At 36.4% G+C, this 22975-nt stretch overlaps 1 protein-coding gene across 5 annotated transcripts in view; it reads right to left on the minus strand.

The window, feature by feature from the left end:
• RC3H1 (ring finger and CCCH-type domains 1) overlaps window positions 1-22975 on the minus strand; it is an 81546-nt gene that overhangs the window by 8650 nt on the left and 49921 nt on the right. For 4 of the 5 annotated variants that reach the window (XR_006603587.1, XM_045069725.1, XM_045069722.1 and 1 more), the window contains 12 exons: window positions 19181-19299; window positions 17531-17643; window positions 14250-14531; window positions 13708-13922; window positions 10817-11181; window positions 9827-9997; window positions 6971-7123; window positions 5046-5259; window positions 4151-4241; window positions 3552-3684; window positions 1335-1505; window positions 317-432 (listed from right to left, as the gene is read on the minus strand). Coding sequence is in view for 4 of the 5 variants with exons in the window: in XM_045069725.1 (XP_044925660.1) it covers window positions 317-432; window positions 1335-1505; window positions 3552-3684; window positions 4151-4241; window positions 5046-5259; window positions 6971-7123; window positions 9827-9997; window positions 10817-11181; window positions 13708-13922; window positions 14250-14531; window positions 17531-17643; window positions 19181-19299 (2143 nt within the window). In the remaining variant the exon portion in view is untranslated. The remainder of the gene's footprint in view (window positions 1-316; window positions 433-1334; window positions 1506-3551; window positions 3685-4150; window positions 4242-5045; window positions 5260-6970; window positions 7124-9826; window positions 9998-10816; window positions 11182-13707; window positions 13923-14249; window positions 14532-17530; window positions 17644-19180; window positions 19300-22975) is intronic. The other variant, XM_045069723.1, reaches the window with a different exon arrangement.

Genomic DNA, 22975 nt, shown 5'->3' on the forward strand with positions numbered 1-22975 from the left:
AAGGGGACGAGGTGGAAGGTGGATATGAACACACTTCAGAAGGGCTGGGAAGGTCTATAGCAAAATATTAACACTGGCTTTAAATAAACTAAAAAACAGGAAAGAAGAAATGGAGCCAGAAAAATTAATTTTTAGGTATTGACAGATAATTCAGTTTTGAACCTGTTCTAAACTTCCAAGTTTTATATCTAAAGTTATGTGAAAATATTCTTAATGAATGTATACAGAATGATAATTTTAAAAACAAATCATATTTATGAGGATACTTCTGTCAAGACTGCATAATGTAAGACTATAACAATGTCCCTTCCTTTACCTGAATGTCAATGTAAGGTCCTCAGCTGGAACCTTATTTTGTGGTTCTGGTTGTCCATTTTCAGCTTGCTTACTTGTATTCAATTTGCTTTTCATGTCCAGAGAACACTGGTTCTCCTTTGAAAGAGAAGGAAGTAAATTCAGTTATCTTCTATTTAATGGTGCTAATGAGAGACCAAATACAGATAATACAAATTGATAATTCACAAATCATATACACTTTTATAAAATGACCAAAGAAATGGGCAGCCTAAAAGAGAGACATACATGATGATAATAGAGTACACTTGCTCAGTATCCAAGCCAGAAAACAAGGGGGTGAATGCCTCAAGTTAGAAAAACTGATGACTTAGAAAAGGTAAGCCAAAATGTAATAACCACCTATAATGTGCTTACTGAAGCCAGAAAAATGAAATACCCCATTTATTTGCTTGGAAAGAACGTGAAAATTATGCAACCAAAGAGTCAATTACCATGCAACTGGGGGGAATGGTTCAATCGCCCAAACTCCAAAATTTACTAAAACTAGTATTCATGCACTATGAAGCAAACCCTAAGTATATGCGTGGATACAATTTCTCAATAAGGAAGGTGTAGATAGCATTTTACTCATAACAAAAAACAGGTCTTCAATAACTAAAGGCTATAAAAACTAGAATGCTATTTGTGAACACACATTACAAAATCATAAACACCATCCCCTCATCTTCCCTAACCAGGATATTTAACAGTAATTTAATATTGTACAATTAACTGCCTTGTTTTCCCTTAAAAGTTTTTCGTAATACAGAATTACTAAGACCAAGAACACACTGAAACAAGAAGGGAATGAGAGGAGGAATGAATAAAAGAGGGAGCTAGCTCATCCTCATGAAACTATTCTAAGTATTAATCACTCACTGGAGTGCCTTGGGGTGATGATTCTAGAGCTCTAGAGCCATGAATTCTCCGACATCACTACACAGAAGCTTTCCTTTTCACCTATCCCGGCTCCCACGCTTTCCCACCAGAACACTCACCATACTCAGTTCCCGGGTTCTCTTCCCGATTTCCCTTTCCACCTGGTGCAGTTCCAAGCTCAACTGCTCACTTGAAATCATTCCAGGCCACTTTGGAGGTGGTGGTGGGGGCTGTGACTGGCCTGCCAGGGTGTTCACCTCCCTCTGCAACACCAGCCTGTTACTAACAGCCTAGTACATAAAGCCAAGCACATACACAACTCAACACATTTCACACCATGCACAGAATGACCAGGCCCAATTTCAGACCACTGCCTCAAGTAGTTTATCATGAAGATATTTGCAATAAAAATGACACTATAAGGTTCTATCTCTTTTGAGTGCCATTTGAACTAAAAAGAAAAACCAGGGGATTTATACTTACTAAACAGTAATTTAATCTTAGGGATAAGTTGCTCTTACTTGATTTGAAAGAGAAGTCAAGTATAAATGCATATTTCTTTCCCTCTTTTAAATGGAATTTTCTGAAGTAAATCCCGCAATTTATTTCAATGAAACCTCAGTAATGGCAAGGACATTTAACCATACTGAGTTAAATATGTGGCAAAGTTCCAAATGATGCTGTTTATTCTTTTGGAACAGAAAATGGGTCTACAAATTTCAAATAAGACAAAAAGCCATGAGCTAGCAGGATAAGAAATAATACTTGCAGTTAATGGTCTGAATCTTTAAAAAGCTAATCAACTAAAGAAGAACATAAACACAGCATTCTACTTATTTTTAACAATAGGAATTAGGAAGAAGTTCTAGACCAGTGTAAATAAAATAATGGCACAAGAAGATGAAATATGAGTTACATAGTTAAAAGAAATTCTAAGCCTAATTGCTTACATAAGAGCATCAGTCAGACATGTGTTCCAAAAAACACAATCTCCTATTTGTCTTCGTAATGAGGGAATCTAAGAATTAGTTAAAAATTTATTCCCAAAGGGGTGCCTTCCTTATCAAAGTTTTGGTAGAAAGGTAACAACTAATGTTCTAATAGCTACTTCTCCTCCAGAAGGGAGCAATATATTTATCAGTAGAATGTCTTCAGTTTTCTAAATTCAAAAAATATGCTCCCATGTAAGTAAAGCAAACAAAACCGTCTTCTTTATGTGGCACTTTAAAGAATTTAAAAAATTCCTTGTTTTCAGATACTTTTTCTCTTTGTCAGGCAACATGGTGGAAAGAACATTGAATTTGGAGTAGGAAGAGTTGGGTTTATATTTCAACCTCTGTGAAACTCCTATCCTTCAAGCAGAAGAGGGGGACTATACCACTTGCCGAACCTACATGACCGGATCATTGTAAGGGTCAGTCAGGACCTGTGATTGGTAACTTATAAACTCAAAGAACTAGATTAATGAAAGGTGCAATCGCTATACAGAGGCTCTTTTTAAAGTCCAAGTTCAAAAATTCTATCTTTTAAAGATATATAAATAAATGTGGAGGATTAAGGGAAATTTTTTTTTTAATTAAGAAAGACAGTATGGGGGCACCTGGGTGGCTCAGTCGGTTAAGCCGCTGCCTTAGGCTCAGGTCATGATCCCAATGTCCTGGGATCGAGTCCCGAGTCGGGCTCTCTGCTCAGCTGGAAGCCTGCTTCTCCCCCTCTCTCTCTGCCTACTTGTAATCTCTGTGTCTGTCAAATAAATAAATAAAATCTTAAAGAAAAAAAAAAAAGGCAGTATGAAAAATGAAAAATGTTATTTATTTTTTTTTTTTTTAAGGATTTTATTTATTTATTTGACAGAGAGAGATCACAAGTAGACGGAGAGGCAGGCAGAGAGAGAGAGAGAGAGGGAAGCAGGCTCTCCGCTGAGCAGAGAGCCCGATGTGGGACTCGATCCCAGGACCCTGAGATCATGACCCGAGCCGAAGGCAGCGGCCCAACCCACTGAGCCACCCAGGCGCCCCGAAAAATGAAAAATGTTAAGCTAAAAGCATTTGTTGATAAAAACTGTATACCTTAAATGTGCCATCAGGGAATCGAAGTTTCTGCTGGGAAATTTTTAGATAATCTGTTTTCTATTTTAATGGAACAGAATTATTTCCTATTTTCCCACACTGAATTCTTAAGTACTTAAATTCTTTAAAGAATGGACAGCTATACTAACTCTTTAAGAAACAGCCCTTAAGTTTTTATGTTCATAGTACCTTAAAAGTTCTTCCTTTTAAAACCTCTTTGAGAGCCCTTCAAAAATTGGGATGAAAAAAATATCTGTAAACTGGTACCTCTAGCCCACGTAGTTGAGTCTGTTGGCTAATTTGATGGTTTAGTTGTTGCAATTCTAGTCGTAGCTGTTCCCTCTCAGCAGATGGAAGGGGTTTTCCATGACTGGCCACTTCTGACATGGACATTCTCTCCCTGTGGTGGGAAAGAATGGATAAAATATTATTGACCTAATGTAACATTTTGTGTCAACTGTACTTCAATTGAAAAAAAAAAAAAATTGAAAGAAAACAAACAACCCCCGCCCCAGGTTTGATCTACTACTGTGCTGACATAAAAATCTGTTACTTCATCATGAAAATAATAAAAATCGGGTGCCTGGGTGGCTCAGTGGGTTAAGCCGCTGCCTTCGGCTCAGGTCATGATCTCAGGGTCCTGGGATCGAGTCCCGCATCGGGCTCCCTGCTGAGCAGGGAGCCTGCTTCCCTCTCTCTCTCTGCCTGCCTCTCCATCTACTTGTGATTTCTCTCTGTCAAATAAATAAATAAAATCTTAAAAAAAAAAAAGAAAAGAAAATAATAAAAATCATTGACAAGAAAAATAAAATGAGAAAAGCTGAATAATTTTAAAGGCTTATAAAAGTAAAAAGAATGACTCATACCTCTCACTGAAGTGTCCCTGAGAAGGAATGTTTTGATGAGTTGAATATGGAGAACCTCCCCAGCCACTGTGGGTTCCATATGGACTATAATCTGTAAGAGAATAATTTACTGTGGGATGATGCAATTCAGAGATTTCATTCTTTTAAGGTAGCCATAATCTGGGGTGCCTGGGTGGCTCAGATGTTAAGCGTCTGCCTTTAGCTCAGGTCATGATCCCAGGGTCCTAGGACTGAGCCCCGCATTGGGCTCCCTGCTTGGCAGGGAGCCTGCTTCTCCCTCTCCTCCATCATTCTCTCTCTCAAATAAATAAATAAAATTAAAAAAAAAAATAAGATGGCCATAATCTAAAAAGCACAGGCATATTTTATACACAGCTATCTGGAAAGATGTCCACTAATGTAAGAGGGTACTGATGTCTGTTTTTTCCTTACTAAAAGATACCAGTCTTTGTAACTCTTTCTTTCTTTTCCTTTATTTTGGTAGAACTCGAACTTACAACCCTGAGATCAAGACCTGAACTGCGATCAAGAGTCCAACACTTAACCAACTTAGCCACCCAGGCATCCATTTCAATTTTTTAAAATGAGAATGTATTATTTTAATAAAAGCAACATAATACACAACCAACATAGGCAATCTTCACAAAGAGACATTTTAGTTTGCACCCTTAGAATTCTCTGGGTTATTAATTACCTATCTACAGGGATAATACTATGCAAGAGTTTAAAAAAGATTACTGCCTTGGAAGATTATGAAAAGTACTCACAGTAAATAGGTAGTAGGAATGGTGGCTGAAAGTCATGAATAAGAACCCACTAGATCAGCTTACCTTCGATTCTTGACAATTTGTTTTTGTTTTTAAGATTTTATTCATTTATTACCTTCGATTCTTACCTGAAATATTAATAGGTTTTGTGGGAGCTCCTTGAGGTGCCATGGCCTGCATTGGACCAGCACCCTGATATATTGTTTTGGAGGTTCGAGAGATGGCACCAAACCGAGATACAGTTGGTCGGTCTCCAAATGGGATAAGGTCATCATCACTGGTTTCTGCTGCTCTTCTCTGAAGATCCATTCGCTGATCTCTCATTCCTTTACTCTCCACATTCTGGGAAAAAGTAAAATGAGAAATCCACCCTACACTTAGATCTCTAACATCATTTCCTCCAGCTCTGTGGTAAGGTTTAAAAAAAAAAAAAGAGTATAATGTCTTTATAGGTAGGACTAAAATAATTTGCTTGTCATTGTAAACATTGCTTTTTAAACCTCCGATCACAATAAGAAATACATCTTACATCATGACCCAGTACATGTATATACATTCTAATATAGAGATATAATTTCATGATAGATATTTACCTCTTACTGTATGTGCTCCTATATTTATATTGTTATTCTACATTATTCTTAAGATAAAAAAGACCCATCAATTTCAAAACTCAATAGTTAGAAAACCACTGCCTAAAAATATGAAGTGCCAATGCAAATGTTTCAGAGAGATTCCAATTAGAAATAAGTTCCAAGATAGATGGAAAAAGAAATCTAACTGGTAGGCCCTTGTTGCTCAAAATATAGTTTGAGGGCCAATAGCAGCAGCAGCAGCAGCATGTGGGAACTCATTGGAAATGCAGAATCTCAGGTCCCACCCTGGTCTTACCGAATTAGGAACTGCATTTTAACATGTTCTACTTAGACTCTGACATAATTTATATGCACACTAATGGTCTTTCAACCATTTGGGAGATTTTCAATTCTATCTAGGTTAGGTTGACAAATATTTGTATTTTTGAGAGATTTAAGGAAATGAGTCTTATTTTGTTAATTTTGGTTTTAATATAATAATCCTCCACCCATTTTAAGAAGATTTTATTTCTCAGAGAGAGAGAGAGAGCATGAACAGGGAACGGGGCAGAGGGAGAGGGAGAGGGAGGAGCAAACTCCCTGTAGTCAGGAAAAGAAATAATTTGTATATATATTTACTATACAACACCAGTTATCACACAATGGTATTTGATAAAAGCAGTTAAAATTAAAGAACCTGACCTATAACTTTGAATACATCTCAAAAACAAAGTTGAATGAAAATGCAAGTTGAAGTATGTAATATATATAAGGCCTATAAACATACAAACCAAAATTGTTTAGGAATAGTCTAAAAGTATCCATGAAATGATAAAGTTTCAATTCAAGATAAAGGTTACCTCCAGGGAAGATGGAAGGAAGAAAAATGAGATTGGGGAGGTATATACAAGAAGATTTAACTACTTGTATAAAGTTTTATTTCTTTAAAAAATAAAGAAGCAATTAAGATAGTTATATATATATATAAAGCTTAGTATTAGACACATAAAAATAAAATTGAGCAATTACAATACATTTCTATGTATTTCAAGTTCTCTTGAAGCTTACTAGCTACAATTCTGACTCAAATACTACTGCTGCTCATTAGATTCAACTTCATTGTTTTAAACCTCAGAGCTGTAAAAGTTTTAATTTACTTGAACAAGAAATCCAAGATCCCGATTAATCATACAAAATAATTTAATTTGGGTTCTAAACAGCTGTTTGGTTAACTGTTGGCTGCTCAGAAATACAGTAAATGATCTTCTTTGTCTATCTAGATATGCATTAGAAGATTTATGCTTTACCTGAAAGAAACAAAAATCCATATAGTTTAAACATCATTCAATTCACATCATATAGAATATGGTCTGAAATTCTTAAGGAAATCTCAATTATTTGTGTCTACACTGTTAACGGGGCCTGATTCATCTGGTTCATCTTCATTTGTATTCATTAGGACTTAGTATCAGACATACCATCATTTCCACACTCCCCGCAGCCACCACATCTTTGGGTTTTGCATCTTTGGTTCCAATGTAGGAGCCGATGGTGTCACATGACCAGGGAGAATACTGGCTATAATCATTTCCTTTGTATTTCCCAGCTACCTTCAAGTCTTCATCCAGAAACTACAGATGGGGGGACAAAAGTATATATATATGTATAGAAAATGGGTCTTACAAGTAACAACACAGAAAAAGCAGGAATGTCGTCGAACACCATAGGCTAAAGCAACATGATTATCTGATCTGTTACAACAGAAGATTTTTGTAGACTATGAAAAATACACAAGTGAAGATGGGATTTTTGAGGAGGTTTACTCATCTTCTTCTTTATCAATGGAAGTCAACACTTAAACTAATATGTACCACGTCCTAGTTTTGCTGGACACTCCTCATTGTTTCTTTTAAGAACATTCCAGGTAAACAAGAGCATTAAAAACTACTTAAAATGTAGCTTAAAATATTCTATATAGTGCATCATGATGCAGTAACTTTTTAACTGAAATCTCTTTAATAGCATTAATTCGTATTTTAAATAAATTCTCGTCCTTAGGTTGATTCTGTGAAGTGAAAAGGGTAAGATACTGAATTTTCTTGATGAGTCCTGAAATTATATAGTAACTATATAAAAAAGAAAAGCTATTCTAGGTCTAACGTATTTTTATTAAAATCACAATACTGACATTTGTGTAAAGTTTTACAGTTTTCAAAGTATTTTTTAAGTATACTACCTCATATGTTCCTCAGATCCATATGAGAACACAGCTGATTTAAGGCTACACCATTATAGGCCAGTACTAGGACTAGAACTTTATCAGGAATATATATACATTGATATACTGGTAACATAGGAGCTACTGACAGAATCTAAGTGGTTCTATGCCTCCCCCATCTTTTTTTTTTTTTTTTAAAGATTTTATTTATTTATTTGACAGAGAGAGATTACAAGTAGGCAGAGAGGCAGGCAGAGAGAGAGAGGAGGAAGCAGGCTCCCTGCTGAGCAGAGAGCCCGATGCGGGACTCGATCCCAGGACCCTGAGATCATGACCCGAGCCGAAGGCAGCGGCTTAACCCACTGAGCCACCCAGGCGCCCCTGCCTCCCCCATCTTAAAAAAAAAACAAAACTCTTTTCGGAGTCATCATTACTGGTTTTCTATAGTGACAGAGGGTTTTGCTGTTCATAAATATTAATCATTTTCACCCACAATTCCCATTTCTATTGTTTATAAACTGTTTTGTCCTAACTTGACTTAAAAATTTTATCTCTTTATTTCTCCTTCACATGATAACTTCATGTAGAACAGCTAGCTTTTTAAAGATATGACCTATTAACAAGAGTGCTTACCCGGCCCCACCCTAATATATTATGTGGCTGTTAAAAAGAACTAGATAAATTTATATACTGACAAAAAAAATATACAGGATAATTGGTCAAGTAAAAACAATAAACAAAAAATGTAAATATAAACAAACCCACAGGATATATTACTAAATGATTCTATTAAAAAGTAATAGGTTAGTTTATGCACACAAGGGTTAAAATATATTTAGAAAGTTGAAACTTATAATAAACTTACAATGATACATAAAATGGGATTTTGGAGAAATTTCTCTATGTTTTGTATCCCTATAATGTATGTATTTACATTTATTTATTTATTTGAGAGAGTACCAGGGGGAGGGGAGGAGCAGAGGAAGAGGAAGAAGCAGGCTCAATCCCAATGGAAATACAATGAGACCTACATATAGAATTTTTTAAATTTCTGAGTCACATAAAAAAAAATAAACAGGTAAAATTAATTTTAATAATACATTCTGTTTAATCTAATACATCCAAAGTATTCTCATTTTTTTTTTAAAGTAGGCTTCATGCCCCGTGTGGAGCCCAACATGGGGCTTGAATTCATGACCCTGAGATCAAGACCTGAGCTGCGATCACTAATTGGATGCTAAGTAAATAAGTCTTATATAAAAAAAAAAGAATTGGATGCTTAAGCAACTGAGCTACCCAAGGCACTGCTAAAGTATTATCATTTTAATATGTAATTAAGAAATTCATTAATGAAAAAAGGAAATTAATGAAATGATGTATTCCTGGGGTGTACTAAATCTTCAGATCCAGTGTACATTTTATGCTTACAGTATAACTGAATTTGGCTTAGCCGTATTATTTGAAGTACTCATTAGCCATCTGTTATAAAACTATACTAAAACAATGTGGTATTGGTGCAAAGAAATAAATCAATGAAACAAAAGAGTCCAGAAACATTTATAGTCACCTGATTATGACAAAGGTTACTGGATTATGATTATGGTGACTTCTGGACACTAGGGAAAAGTGTCTTTTCATTAAATGGTACTAGATCAATGAGATATCCTTTGGGGAAAAAAATGGATCTCTACGCCTAACACAGTAACACAAATCAATTCTAGATGGACAGTAGATCTAAATGTAAAATAAAATAAACCTTTTAGAAGAAACACAAAAAAAGTATCTTCATAATTTTAGAAATAGCCAAGATTACTTAATACTTAAATAAGACCTGCAACAAACAACTGATGAAGGAAAAAATGATAAATGAGACTAAAAATGATGTGCTTGGGGTGCCTGGGTGGCTCAGTGGATTGCGGCCTCTGCCTTTGGCTCGGGTCATGGTCCCAGGGTCCTGGGATCGAGCCCCAGGTCAGGCTCTCTGCTCGGCGGGGAGCATGCTTCTTTCTCTCTCTCTGTCTGTCTGCCCCTCTGCTTACTTGTGATCTCTATCTGTCAAAGAAACAAACAAAAGCTTTAAAAAATAATAATAATAAAATAAAAATGATGTGCTTACTTCCTCTTGATGAAAGGTAGGAGGCAATGTTGGCGAAGGTGCAAAAGGAGGTGGAGAGATGACCTTCCTTTCCTCTAGCTGGGCCATTATTTCCTTTCGTCTTCGATGTAGCTCATCTAGACTAGGATGGGGCTGAGGAGGAGGAGGAGGAAGCCGGCTATAAGGAGAGTCCTGGAAATGCAAAGATTAGTAAAAACTGAAAAAGAATTTCAAAACACATTAGCTCATTTAGCACATATTTTGAATAGGTTTTATGTGTTCATATCAGTATCTAAACATACTAAGGCTTAGTAAAACAAAGCAAAATAAAACAAAGCCCTTCAAAACTCTTGAGGTTTTCCCAAAGAGCAAATTTAAATTTCTTTTCCTTGGCCAGAGACCATAATTTCAAATACATTTGATGCTTGAGCTGCACAGGGCCACTTACACATGGATTTTTTTTCAATAAAAACAGTTCTGTAAATATATTTTCTCTAATGACTTTAATAACATTTTCTTTTCTCTAGCTTACCATATTTTAAGAATACAGCATATAATACATACAACATACAAAATATGTGTTAACTGACAGTTTATGTTAGGCTTCTGGTCAACAGTAAGCTATTAGTAGTTAAGTTTTTGGAGAGTCAAAAGTTACACGTGTTTTTCAACTGCATGGGGGGCACTGCGCACTTTAATGCCTGCATTGCTCAAAGGTCAAATGTGGATCTAGAAATGTTAATAAAACTAAAGTTCTGAAACTAAGTAGGGTTAGAGGGAGTGGGGTAGGATTTTTTTTTCCCTTTAATATTAAGTTAAAAAAAAGAAAACCCAAAACAAAAAAACAACTCTGCCCAAATTGTGAAAAGATGGGAAAAAAAGGAAGGGGGAAGCTTTCTCGTAAAAATGGATTGATCGAACAAAGGGTTACTAACATGGCAAAAAGATAAATCACTGCAACCTATAATCAAATTAAATCTACATAGTAAGAAAAAAAAAAAACCAGCATACTCTGTACGAAGGTCTGATCTGAGTTGGATGAGGAGCCACTGGATAGTAACCCTCCATCTGTTGGTATCTTTCTCTGGATTCTGGTACATAGGATGGTACTGCAGCAGGTGGAACCTCAATGGGTATAGGACTTTCTCGGAAAATCTCCTCTCTTGTGTAAGACTGAGCAGGGTACATTCGGCGGCCGTCATAGTGTGGTGGGTACATAGGTGGGTACTGCTGTGGCTGGGTGCCATACTGAGAGTTGACTACACGATCTTGGAGATAGGGCGGATAATGATCCAAGTAGGGAGGACCAGGTTCAGGAGCAGATGGTGGAGGTCTGACAAAGCGAGACACACACTGTGGTGTAGTATAGTACATACCTGTACAATACAAAAAAGGAACCAAAAGCAACAATAAGCCAATCTATTTTTCTATATTTTTCCTTTTAATATACATCAACACTAAAGAATTAATAATCCACTCATTTCTTTATATGTTTTCCCCTCTGCCATAGTCAGGTTAGTTTTATGAAAAAATAAACAAAAATTAACCTTAATCCTTAAAAGTCATTGAAAAAACTAATCTATTGATAATTTATAATAGCAGATTGGCTCTCTCAGTTGTTTGACTATCTTTTCTGCTATGCCTTAATGCAACGCAAATATTGGAAAGTTAAAGATTACATTTCCCTGAAATTCAGGTTCCACAAATCACTCACATGAAATCTGAATGTGAAATGGAGTTAAGTGGAAAGGAATGTGGCACACACAGATCAATTCTGCTGCTGCAGAGCTCTGGAGACAAGAGTTGTAGCAGTGGCTTCCCAATTTTTAGACTTTGGCTTCAAGTGATATGATCCTGGCACACAGATAGGACCCATGCTTCCTTTTCCTATTGCCCCCCCCCTTTTTTAAAAGATTTTATTTATTTATTTGACAGAGAGAGATCACAAGTAGACAGAGAGGCAGGCAGAGAGAGAGGGGGGGAGCAGGCTCCCTGCTGAGCAGAAAGCCCGATGAGGGCCTCGATCCCAGGACCCTGAGATCATGACCTGAGCCGAAGGCAGCGGCTTAACCCACTGAGCCACCCAGGCGCCCTTTTTTTTTTTTTTTAAATTAGAGATTTATTTGAGAGAGAGTGTGCATGCATGCAAGAGAGAGACTGTGCATGCACAGACTGGAGGAGAGGCAGAGGGAGAGAGAAGCAGGCTCCATCCCAGAACCCTGGGGTCATGACCTGAGCTGAAGGCAGACGCTTAACAAATGAGCCACCCAGGTGCCCTGTTTCCACACTTTTTTTTTTTTTTTTAAAGATTTTATTATTTATCCATCTGAGAGAGAGAGAATGAAAGAAAGCATGAGAAGGGAGAAGGTCAGAGGAAGAAGCAGACTCCACGTGGAGCTGGGAGCCCGATGCGGGACTTGATCCCAGGACTCCAGAATCTGACCTGAGCCGAAGGCAGTTGCTTAACCAACTGAGCCACCCAGGTGCCCTGCTTCCTCACTATTAACAGGCTTTTTCAGTATCTGCTTCTGGGACTCACTCCTCCAGGCCTACCTTCAGCCTGCTTTTGCAGTACTTCCACGGATTCTATAGACACCTCAACTCCCTGCAATCAACCTCTTTCTGCTCAATACAGCAACCATGATTTCTGATCTCTGACTATGGACCTTGACTGATACAGTGTATTTAAGGTCATCTTAACAAAAGTAGATGAGTATTTCCTATGATGGATGGCCCAAAGGAACTTTGGCACAAAAAACTTTCATCATATTTTTTCATGCAGTAATAATGCCATACCAATTTAAAGCTATTCTTTAGGAAGCAGAGAAGACATTACTAATTCAAAATTGAGACAACCTTGGGAAAAGGAAATGGAGGACACTTTTAATCTACTTCAGTTTAAAAAAATAATAGCACCACACAATAATTTTATTATTAAAAAAATAATAGCACCTCTCTCTCTCTGACAGAGACCCAACACTTTAAAAATCAGTGTTCCTATTTTGCACAGGAGTTGTATATGTGAAGCCTCCGTCATCTCCACTCCTTCACTATCCATAACTAGTATTGTCATTAAAGCTGGCTAATTTCCCAAATTTGACTATTTTCTCAAATCCCTTCTTCTTCTTTCCCACCACACTAATACAGGCCTCAATAATCACACCTGGTTTACCAAGTCCCCTCATTCCTCCTCAACTCTAGACTGTCATCTTTGCAATCCATTCATAAATTTATCTTTTTATTCCTATACTTTTAGGGCATTCTTTCATAAAGTCTTTTTGATTCTGCAAGTTCTCAGTGATCTCCCTTGAGTCTTGCATTAATCTCTATCACATTAACATTAACCACAACTGAATGCTTAATTTTTAGCACAAATACAAGCATATATAAGGTATGTTTACTTATACTATTTCTTTACTAATATTGATTCTACACTATTAACTCTCTACAGTATGTGTGCTACTTTTTTTTAGTATATAAAACATGACCCCCCCCCAAAAAATTAGGTGATAAATGAAACCAAGAAAAACATACTCTGTGTGTTTAATTTATACTCACTATAATATTAAAATTCTTTCGCACGCTTGAAGAAAATTTTGGTAAGGAAAATATATACTGCCTTAAGTAAGTTTCTATTGTTTACTTGGGTGACTTGTGTAACTATACATAACTATATGTACATATTTAATATACAACTAGCTTCCCGTGATAGGCAGTTTGCTTGATATACCTCTGTTAATTCACTTATTTTATACTATTTAGTTGGTCATAAAATCTCTGCTTGTTCCAAAGGATCACATAAACGCATTTATTTATCTTGAGCCTGCTGCAAATATGATCACTCTTTCTTAGAATTATTCTCATAACTCCTAAGGAAAGAGAGCAACATAAAAGATCATTACCCTGCTGATACGGTGCTGGTTCAAATGGTGGAGCAGCTCCTCGAGGATCCTGGTAATAAACATCTGCCTGCTGTGCTGGGTATAACTGAGAACCTCGTGGTACCATCTGAAGTGGTTTGGTGACAGGCATTGGAGGCAAATCTGTTGGCCCCCTTGGAGGTACAGGATGTGGATTCACAGGTAAAGCAGAAATACTCTTAGGGACAGATTCTAGCCTAAAGGAGTAAGATTCTACAAGTCAAGTTAAAGGTCTCAAAAATACTTCTAATATATACAAATTGTAAAATGTTTTTTTTTAAAAAGCCTTAATTTGGGAAACTTTCCCCCCCAACAGTCCGTTCTTCTACAAATTTCATAAACTTTGATCTTAGTTCATTTATGCTAATTGTTTCTTAAAAAATCACTAAAACAGGAAATAAAGAACAAAATAAAACCAAAAATGAAGTGGGTTGTTTGTTTTTTTAATTAAACTCTAGTTATTCTTTCTTCCCTCTACTTTGTAAAGAAGAAACTTTAAATAACAGCTAGGAAAAATGACGTACAGGTCAGGAGGAGATCCAGGGGCGCTACTGCTCAGATGATCTATCTTTCCTGGCTTCAGACTAGAATCATAGGTGGCATCTGTCCCTCGTGGAATCAGCTGTGTTACTGTACTCCCTGCTGATACAATTCCATTTGGCAGAGCAGGGGTTTTTCTGCTAGGCAGATCCACTGCGCCTTCATCTGGAAGGACAGCTGCTGAAGGCAGGCCCACCTCATTAAGTTGACCCAAAGAGGCACTCAGGGGTCTTCTGGGAACTAGGCGTTTATTCATTTTACGAAACCTACACAGAAAGCAAAGTCACACACCAAAACCCAAAATTATAAAAACAAAACCAAGAACTAAAATGTATTTGAGAAACAGATCAAAGGAAAAGATACTAAGAACATTACTTTCTAGAAATTCTCTTGAAACATCAGCCATAGCTATCAACTTTGTGTGTGTAGATACTACAAAATCTCAGGCAACACACTAAGTATAAAATTCCTTATAATGAGTATTTATAATATCATAGATCATATTAAGTAATATCTGCATTATAACTTACTTTTACTATAATTTCTATTTCTGAAACATTGGAGGGGGTAGAAAAATCTTTAGAGGACAGTTTCTGAAATATCTTACTTTAGCTTTCCCTCATATGCCTTAGGATACAGTTAACCTGTATTATAAATTAACAATAAAACAAAAAGCCAGTGTGCAGAGAAAAATTTACCATTTATTCCATTAAAATTTTTAAATTAAGAATAGTACTTTGTATCTGATATGATTCCAAGATTCTCATGTTAATGTGCACCTACACAAAATTGAAATTATTTTAAAAGTGGATGAATATAAACAATACAGAATAATGCCCAAATTTAAACAGACACTGGGGTATAAAAAGCATGTAGATTCTAAATCTAACCACAGTAAAACTATTAAGCCATCCGAATTCAGTACCCTTGTTCCTCAACAGTGAAAGAAAATCTATTTACACCTGTTAGGACACTGAAAAAGTATCTCAAAAACAAACCCCCTTAAGAATAATGTTTTTTTCCCGAATGTTTCCCATATCTGACAAATTTCAGAGGGGTGGAGAGGAGACAATACTCCTTAGGTGTAACCACTGTAAACAGTTTGGTACATAATCATACAGACTTTTCCCTCTATACCCTGCCTTCAGATTAATATGTATGTAAGACTATTATGAACAGAAATAGGGTCATATATGAGTAACTTCTCCTACTTTGTAACTTGGATATTCCTGTATGTTGGTACATTTTAGGTTGTTTCTAATTTTTTGCTATTAAAACAATGCAGTAATGGATACTTATGTAATGTCCTTGCATCCTTGTGTGACTAACCAGAAGAGAATTATAAGTCTAATGTATGTACATTAGAAATTGTTATAATGCTCTAAAACTATTGTAACTTCTAATGGTAATAAAAGAAATGGCCTTTTCTATTATTTCATCGAACACTAGGTAGTATCACAGTCTCTATTAATTTGCTAGTTCAAAATGTCATTTTAAAAAAGACTTTACTTAGGAAGCACACAACATACATGCATACACATGCATGGAGGGTGTGGGGGAGGGATTAGCAGACTCTGGCAGAGCGGGGAGCCTGACACCCTTGCCCTTCCATCTCAGGACTCTGAAATCATGAACTGAGCGGAAACCAAGAATCCTACTGCTTCATTGCCTGAGCCATATGGGTGCCCCTGAAAATTTTGTTTTCATTTGTATTCAAACAATCAGTGAAGGTGACATTGTTTTACACTTTTTTTTTTAGTATTCTTCTATGAACTGCCTATCGTTCATGATCCCTGTATTTACTGGTTCTTCTCCTTACAAATGTGTAGTAACTCATTTTATATTGGGGATGTCAGTCCTCATTTCCCCACCAATCTTTTATTTTTAATTGTGGTGTTTGGGCCACATCTTAGATTATTTTTATGTAATCATATTCATCAATCTTCTCTTTCATGGATGCTGGGTTGTCTTCCAAAAATTCTTTCCTATTATAAGATTAAGTAACAACAGAAAAGATCTCTAAGTACAGTTGCCTTCTTAAAGATTTAAATCTCTAAAGCCTTTATAATTCATTTTGATATAAAGGTAAGAATTGAGTTCTAATTATTTTTCAAATGGATAGGAGTTGTTTCCATGTCATCTTCTTTGTTACTGATGAAATGCCACCTTCAGCACAAACGCTCAGTTCCTATTGTGTCTGGTATTCTTTCTAGATTTTCCATCGTATTTCATGGTTCTATCTGTTCCTATGCTAACACCACAGTCTTTGTGCACTGCAGCTCATGATACACCTTAATAGTTGTTAGTCTAATCTGTTGAAACTTATTTTTTCAGAAATTTTCTGGCTATTTGTACATATTTACTTTTCTCAGTGAGTGATTTTGTTAGGTCCTAACAATCCTCATGTTAATATTCTGAGATTTCACTGAAGTAGTAGTCTTACCACTACTAAATTTTGTCTTACTTTCAACTTGAATGAGACTGAATCTAATAGTTTACAAGTTGAGCATCATGTAATCATACTAGCTTTTAAGATACAATTATGCTGAGGAAGTGTCTATAACAGCTTTCTTCTATTAAATAATTTTGATCTATTATGAACATTTGATTCTAACCCTAAAGTAACTATACTGTGTTGTCTTTGCATTTCATGGTGTCTACTTTAATGTATTATTGAATTCTAATACTTGGGATTTTAAAAATATTAACATGTGAAGACGGATTGGTATTTTCTTCAATTGTCCTATCTTTATCAAGTTTAGTGGCAATGTTACACTGGCTTTATAAAAAAAATTAAAAGGTTTTCTTTTCTTTTCTTTCTACTATGTGCTGGAAAATGTACCATCATTGGAATTATCTGATCTTTGAAATTTAAAACAGTCTGTGAAGTTACACCTGGTAATAAAATAATTTGGTAAATAGAACAAAGGGCAAATTTTTCAATTGGAAATACATTATTCAACTAGTTAAAATCAGTTAAAATTAATGAAAATTTTTAGAGTTTAATTTTTTTTTGGTAGTGCAAATGACTCACTTCTATATTTAGTTTTCTATCTGTGGGCACAATATAATTAAAGCTGAAGAAACTGCCTTGGTTTTCTTTTTTAAAATATCTGTATTACTTTCTGAACTTTTCCCATTCATTAAAGAGAATGTAGCTGCTCCTTTTCTGTTTCCTAACAGTGGCAAATTATTCTACTTAGTAACTCTACCTTATTTCATAACAAGTTATTAGAAGGTTGAGTTTCACAACTTTCACACTTACTTCTCCAGTTCCTCCTGTGAGTGTGCAAATGTACAGCTGGCCCCACGAGGGCATCCTCCTCTCTGCTTCATATCTCGACACATGTATGTTTTATATTTGCTATGCTGTGGAGGCTGAGACCAAAGTTAAAACATTAGACACGGACTCAAACTAACTCACACAATTATCTAGACTGCCCAGAGCAAAAGTGTTAGAAAGCCATTCTGTCTACAGTCTCAGAGTCCAAAAATAAATTAATTATAAAGAACGGGGTCCTGATTTTTTGATATGTTGGCATTAATTCTCCAAAATGTAGCATCATGTAACTCCTAGATTAAATCTATGACAGCTTTATCATTTTCCTTCCAGGTTTATAATGGAAAAACAAACCACTGGAGTTTAGGGCTTTCCAATGTTTAATATGTGTTCTAATATTTGTTTTGGACAATGTGTAGTATTAGCTATATTTACAATTAGGTTTTCCTATGACACAACACAAGTCTACAGTGGGCTCTATAACCACTATACTCTGTAACCAATTCTTGATATGCAGAAGAACTTATCAAGGACTTACAGTATCTCTACAAGTACAAATGAAATTATTATTTTCTAGTATAAGAAAGGAGGACAGACTTGGGAGTTAACAAAAGTATCAAACACAATACTAGGCTAAAGGAAATTTTATTCATTTTATCACCTATCGATAGAACTTAAAAGATTAATCTTATTGTTACGTTCTTCATGATGTCTAATAAAACATGAAAAAGTTTTTAATATTGTATTTCTTATCATAAAATAAAGTCTGATCTATGCTTAGATTATTTAGGAAAAATGTATCCATATTATTCTACTCAGCAGGATAGTTTTTTAAAAGAAGATTTTATTTTAAAGTAATCTCTACACCCAATATGGGGGCTCGAACTCACAACCCTGAGATCAAGAGTCGCATGCTCTACCAAGTCAGCCAGGTGCCCCGCTACTCAGCAGGATAGTGAATGGAACTTAATGTTTCATGCCTCTCAAAGAAAAAAGAAATACTGAATAACCTATTGTTAATATTTACCTGAACCAGATAAATTGATAACAAAGCTTTAATTTCACAAGCTTACTATGGCAAAATAAAAGATCTAGCACAAACCTAACATAAATCCCCAAGAGCAGAATAAAATGAAAAAACTGTAGCCATAACACTAGCTGTTACATTTTACTGCTGTATACTTCAAAGTATTTGAAGAAAAATCTGGCCCACTTGCACAACAGACCTTATATGAATGAAAATGTTAAACTACTACTACAGAAGAAGCATTTACAAATATATGAACAGTACTGGACAGATACAGCATTAAAAAGTGATATATATTATCAAACTATAATGTAACAGTAACCAATGAGGATCATTTTATTTAACATAGAACCTTTAGCACAGAATCAAATGCTACTACACATCCAAAGTGAAAAATGACTCCAGTACAACTAACAGGATTATTTAATTCCATTGTTGCCAGATAAAATTACCACACTAATCCATTAAATTAGCTATAAGCCATATTAAACTAATTTATAGTTTCTATAGTCAGAGTCTCAAAATACTCATGTCATCTTGTTGGTTTTGTTTGTATCTGTCGTAACACCCACAGTGGCTTACTTCTAAGTTTCCAACGTCCCCCTTACCTGCTGTTGATCTGCTCCCTTTTTGCTATGGTTCTGGATATAGTCTACTAGCCCATGTACCACAGTCCGCACAGCAACCAGCCCATTTTCTAGCTGCTCCCAAGTAGGAGGAGGAGCATCTACACAACAAATTAAAAAGCATTTTAAAATGATGTTATTCAGTATTTTGTCCAATATTAAACTAATGAAAGGGTTAGTGTCAGCCCTTCAGTGAAATTAAGTTAGGCTTCATACAGCTTTTCAGGTAATAACATATTCTCCTAAAAATCATTTTAAGGAATGGACTTTAAACTAAAGTAACTACAGGGACAGGGAACGTAACATAAATTAAGTAGGCCAGACAATAAATGGCGACCACCATTAGACACTTAGGGTTGGGAATGACAACAGAGAGATAAGAGGCAGGGACTGTGCTGAACTGGAGAGTGCGGCCCCCATCTAAGGTAATGGTTACGATTCAACTTCAGCTGATTGCTGTTATGTGACGATGCAAGGATGGCACTCCCGATATACTGCTGTTCCCTAGGGAACTAAAATTTGAGATTTTCATGTGAAATTGCCCAGTTTTAAGTTTTTTACCTAAAAAATTTAGAATATTGTGCAGCCCAACACTGTGTGGACCAAACAAAAGTTAACTGTGGACTAGCCAATTTGTAATGTCCATTTTGAAATTCTGCATAGATGACGTACTGGTAAACAGAATGTTTAAAGAAACTGAATAGAAGAGTCATTATATAAAGCAACTCTGCTATACCATCTTCATTTAATATTTGTCTAGTGACAGTGCTGTGATTTTTATAAAGGAAAAGTTAACCACAAATACAAAATGTTCTCTAGGAGAAAATATAAAAATTGAGAACACAAATACAGAGAGGACTTCCCACTGGAGACACTCTGAAAGACTTCTAGGTGATGGCTGTGAATAAGGCTTTGAAGAACACATGGGAGTTTCACTTGAAAAAAAAAAAAGAATATCTAGAAAAGGTGAAGAGAACCGTCATACAACAAAGTATTGTTGGGAACATCTACTAAGTCCCAGGTATTGTTCTAGTTGCTAGGGAAGCAACAGTGATCAAAACAAAAACCCATTATATCCAAGCAGAGGAGACAGACAGTAAATAAGATAATCAAAATAAAACAATTTAGATAATGATGACTTGAATAAATAGAACACGGAAAGGGGGTGGGACAGGTTATGTATAAAATTTTAGACTGGGTGGCCTGAGAAGGTCTCCTTGAGAAGGTTACATTTGATTAAAGACCTGAAAAAATGGGATGAGTGTGCCTTGTGGATACATTAGGACAAAAATGTTCTAGGGAAAAAGAGTAAGTGGAAAGACGGTGATATGGGAGTATGCCTGGCATGTTCCACAGGGGTGAAACTGAAAAAGAGTGAGTTAGGTGGAAAAGAATAGAAAATAAGCTTAGAAAGAGGCAAGAACCCCAGATCATGTGAGGTCACAGGAAAGATTTTCACTTTTACTGAACAATGGAAAGCATAGGAGAATTCTTTAAGATTTCATTTATTTTTAGAGAGTGAGCGAGAGAGCACACACGTGTGCGAGCAGGGCAAGGGGGAGAATCTGAAGACGACTCCATGCTGAGTGTGGAACCCAACACAGGGCTCAATCAGTTCTGGAGAATTTATGAGCAGACTGCTAACAGGATCACTCTAGCTCCTATGCTAAAACCAGACTGAGAACAGGAGGCGATTCTGTAATCCCTGAAGAGAGTGAGGATGGTAGCAGTGAAGGTGATGAGCAGATGGATTCTACATGGATTTTAAAGGGAAGGACCTCCAGGGTATGCTGCTGGATCAGAGGTACCACACATGAGAAAGAAGAGTTGAAGAGATCTCCAAGGTGTTTGGACTGAGGAAATGAAATGGAAGGTTGGAGTTGCCACTAAAAGGAAAGGAAGGTGGGGTGTGTGTTAAGGTACCTGGAACTCACTTTTAGACAGAATGTTTGAAATTATTTTTTTTAATAAAGATTTTATTTATTTATTTGACAAAGAGAGAGATCACAAGTAGGCAGAGCAGCAGGCAGAAGGAGAGGAGGAAGCAGGCTCCCTGCTGAGCAGAGAGCCCAGTGCAGGGCTGGATCCCCAGGACCCTGAGACCATGACCTGAGCCGAAGGCAGAGGCTCAACCCACTAAGCCACCCAAGTGCACCCCCCTTTTTTGAGATTTTTAAATTTATTTATTTGACAGAGAGACAGAGAGAGCAAAAGCAGGGGAAGAGGCAGAAGGAAGGGAGAAGTAGACTCCCTGCTGAGCAGGAAGCCCAACGTGGGGCTCCATCCCAGGATCCTGGGATCATGACCTGAGCCAAAGGCAGACGCTTAACGATCTGAGCTACTCAGGTGCCCCTAAGTTTGAAATTACTAGATATTCAAGTAGGCCTGCTGCATGCTGAACAAGGAGGTGGATATACAAAAGAATTCAGGAAGAAAGTATGGGCTGGATATACTACATGTTTCACAGAATCTAAATCAATTGCAAAATACACCATTATTTTATGTGTCACCAAAATAAAAAGAGTGTTACATGTCATTACACAGATGCATTCCAATTTCAGAAATGATAAGATCAAAAGAAACGTGGGCTTCAGAACTGACAAAATATAGTAAATTTGTGAGTCATATAAATAATATTTAAACTTATGAGTCTAGACAATGTTATCTAGGACATGGGTATAATTAGAAAAGAGATACATGTATTAAACTCTGGGAGCAATCCAAAAGTGAGAGGCTATAGAGATGAGAAATTAGCAAAGGAGGCTCAAAGCTCAAAGGAGGGTCCCATAAAATGAGAAGGAAAATAGGAAAGTCAAGTGAAAAAAGCGTTAAGAGGATCAGAAAGTGAACAACAACATTAAATGCTGCTAACAGGTCAAACAAGTGAGAACCAAGAAGTTATGTCTGGAATTAACTTCATGGAAGTCACCTGTGACCTTGACAAAACAGTTTTCGTTGAACAATAGAGATAAATGCCTGACTGCAGTAAGTTCAGAGCATGTTTTTTTTTTTTTTAAAAAAAAAAAAAAAAAAAAGGACAAAAACAGTAGTAGGTGGATGGCAAATATTGTTCAAGGGGGTTATGTTGACAAGAGTAATAGGATGTCTGTATGTTGACAGAAATACTCCAGTAGAGAAGACAACTTGGCCATATAAGAAACAGAGGATACTGGAATGATATACTTGACAAGATGATATTAGGAACATGAGAAGGGGGAGAGGCCTTAGTGGAGAGGTACAGTTTATCCACTGTTTCACAGGGATAGCAGCCCATACCAGCATAGCTATAGACAAAAAGGCTGGTGCTTGATGGGGTGGAAGTGCTCTTTTGATTGCTCAGAAAGAGCAAAGCATAATAGGGAAAAAAGAAAAATGACTGGGTTCTAGGGCTATATTCGACCTGGTCTGATTTAAGCAATTTTGAGAATAAATTTTTTTTTTAAAGATTTGATTTATTTGAGAAAGAGAGAGTGTGCAAGCACACAAGCAGGGGGAGTAGCAGAGAGAGAGGAAGAAGAAGGCTCTTCACTGAGCAGGGAGCCCGATGGGGACTCAATCCCAGGACCCTGAGATCATGACCTGAACTGAAGATAGACGCTTAACTGACTGAGCCACCCAGGTACCCAAGTGACAGTAAATTCGATAAAGGTAGATTAAAAAAAAAAAAAAGAAAAAAATAGAGGGCCCCGAAATGCCACTGTCAAGATTTCCAAACCTTATTCAATAAGCAATGGGGTGTCACTGAAAGTTTATGAGCACAGAAATAAGATCAGAGAT

This window comes from Mustela putorius, unplaced genomic scaffold (genome assembly GCF_011764305.1).
Source record: "Mustela putorius furo isolate JIRA1106 unplaced genomic scaffold, ASM1176430v1.1 tig00003942_pilon_pilon_pilon, whole genome shotgun sequence".
Taxonomy (NCBI): domain Eukaryota; kingdom Metazoa; phylum Chordata; class Mammalia; order Carnivora; family Mustelidae; genus Mustela; species Mustela putorius.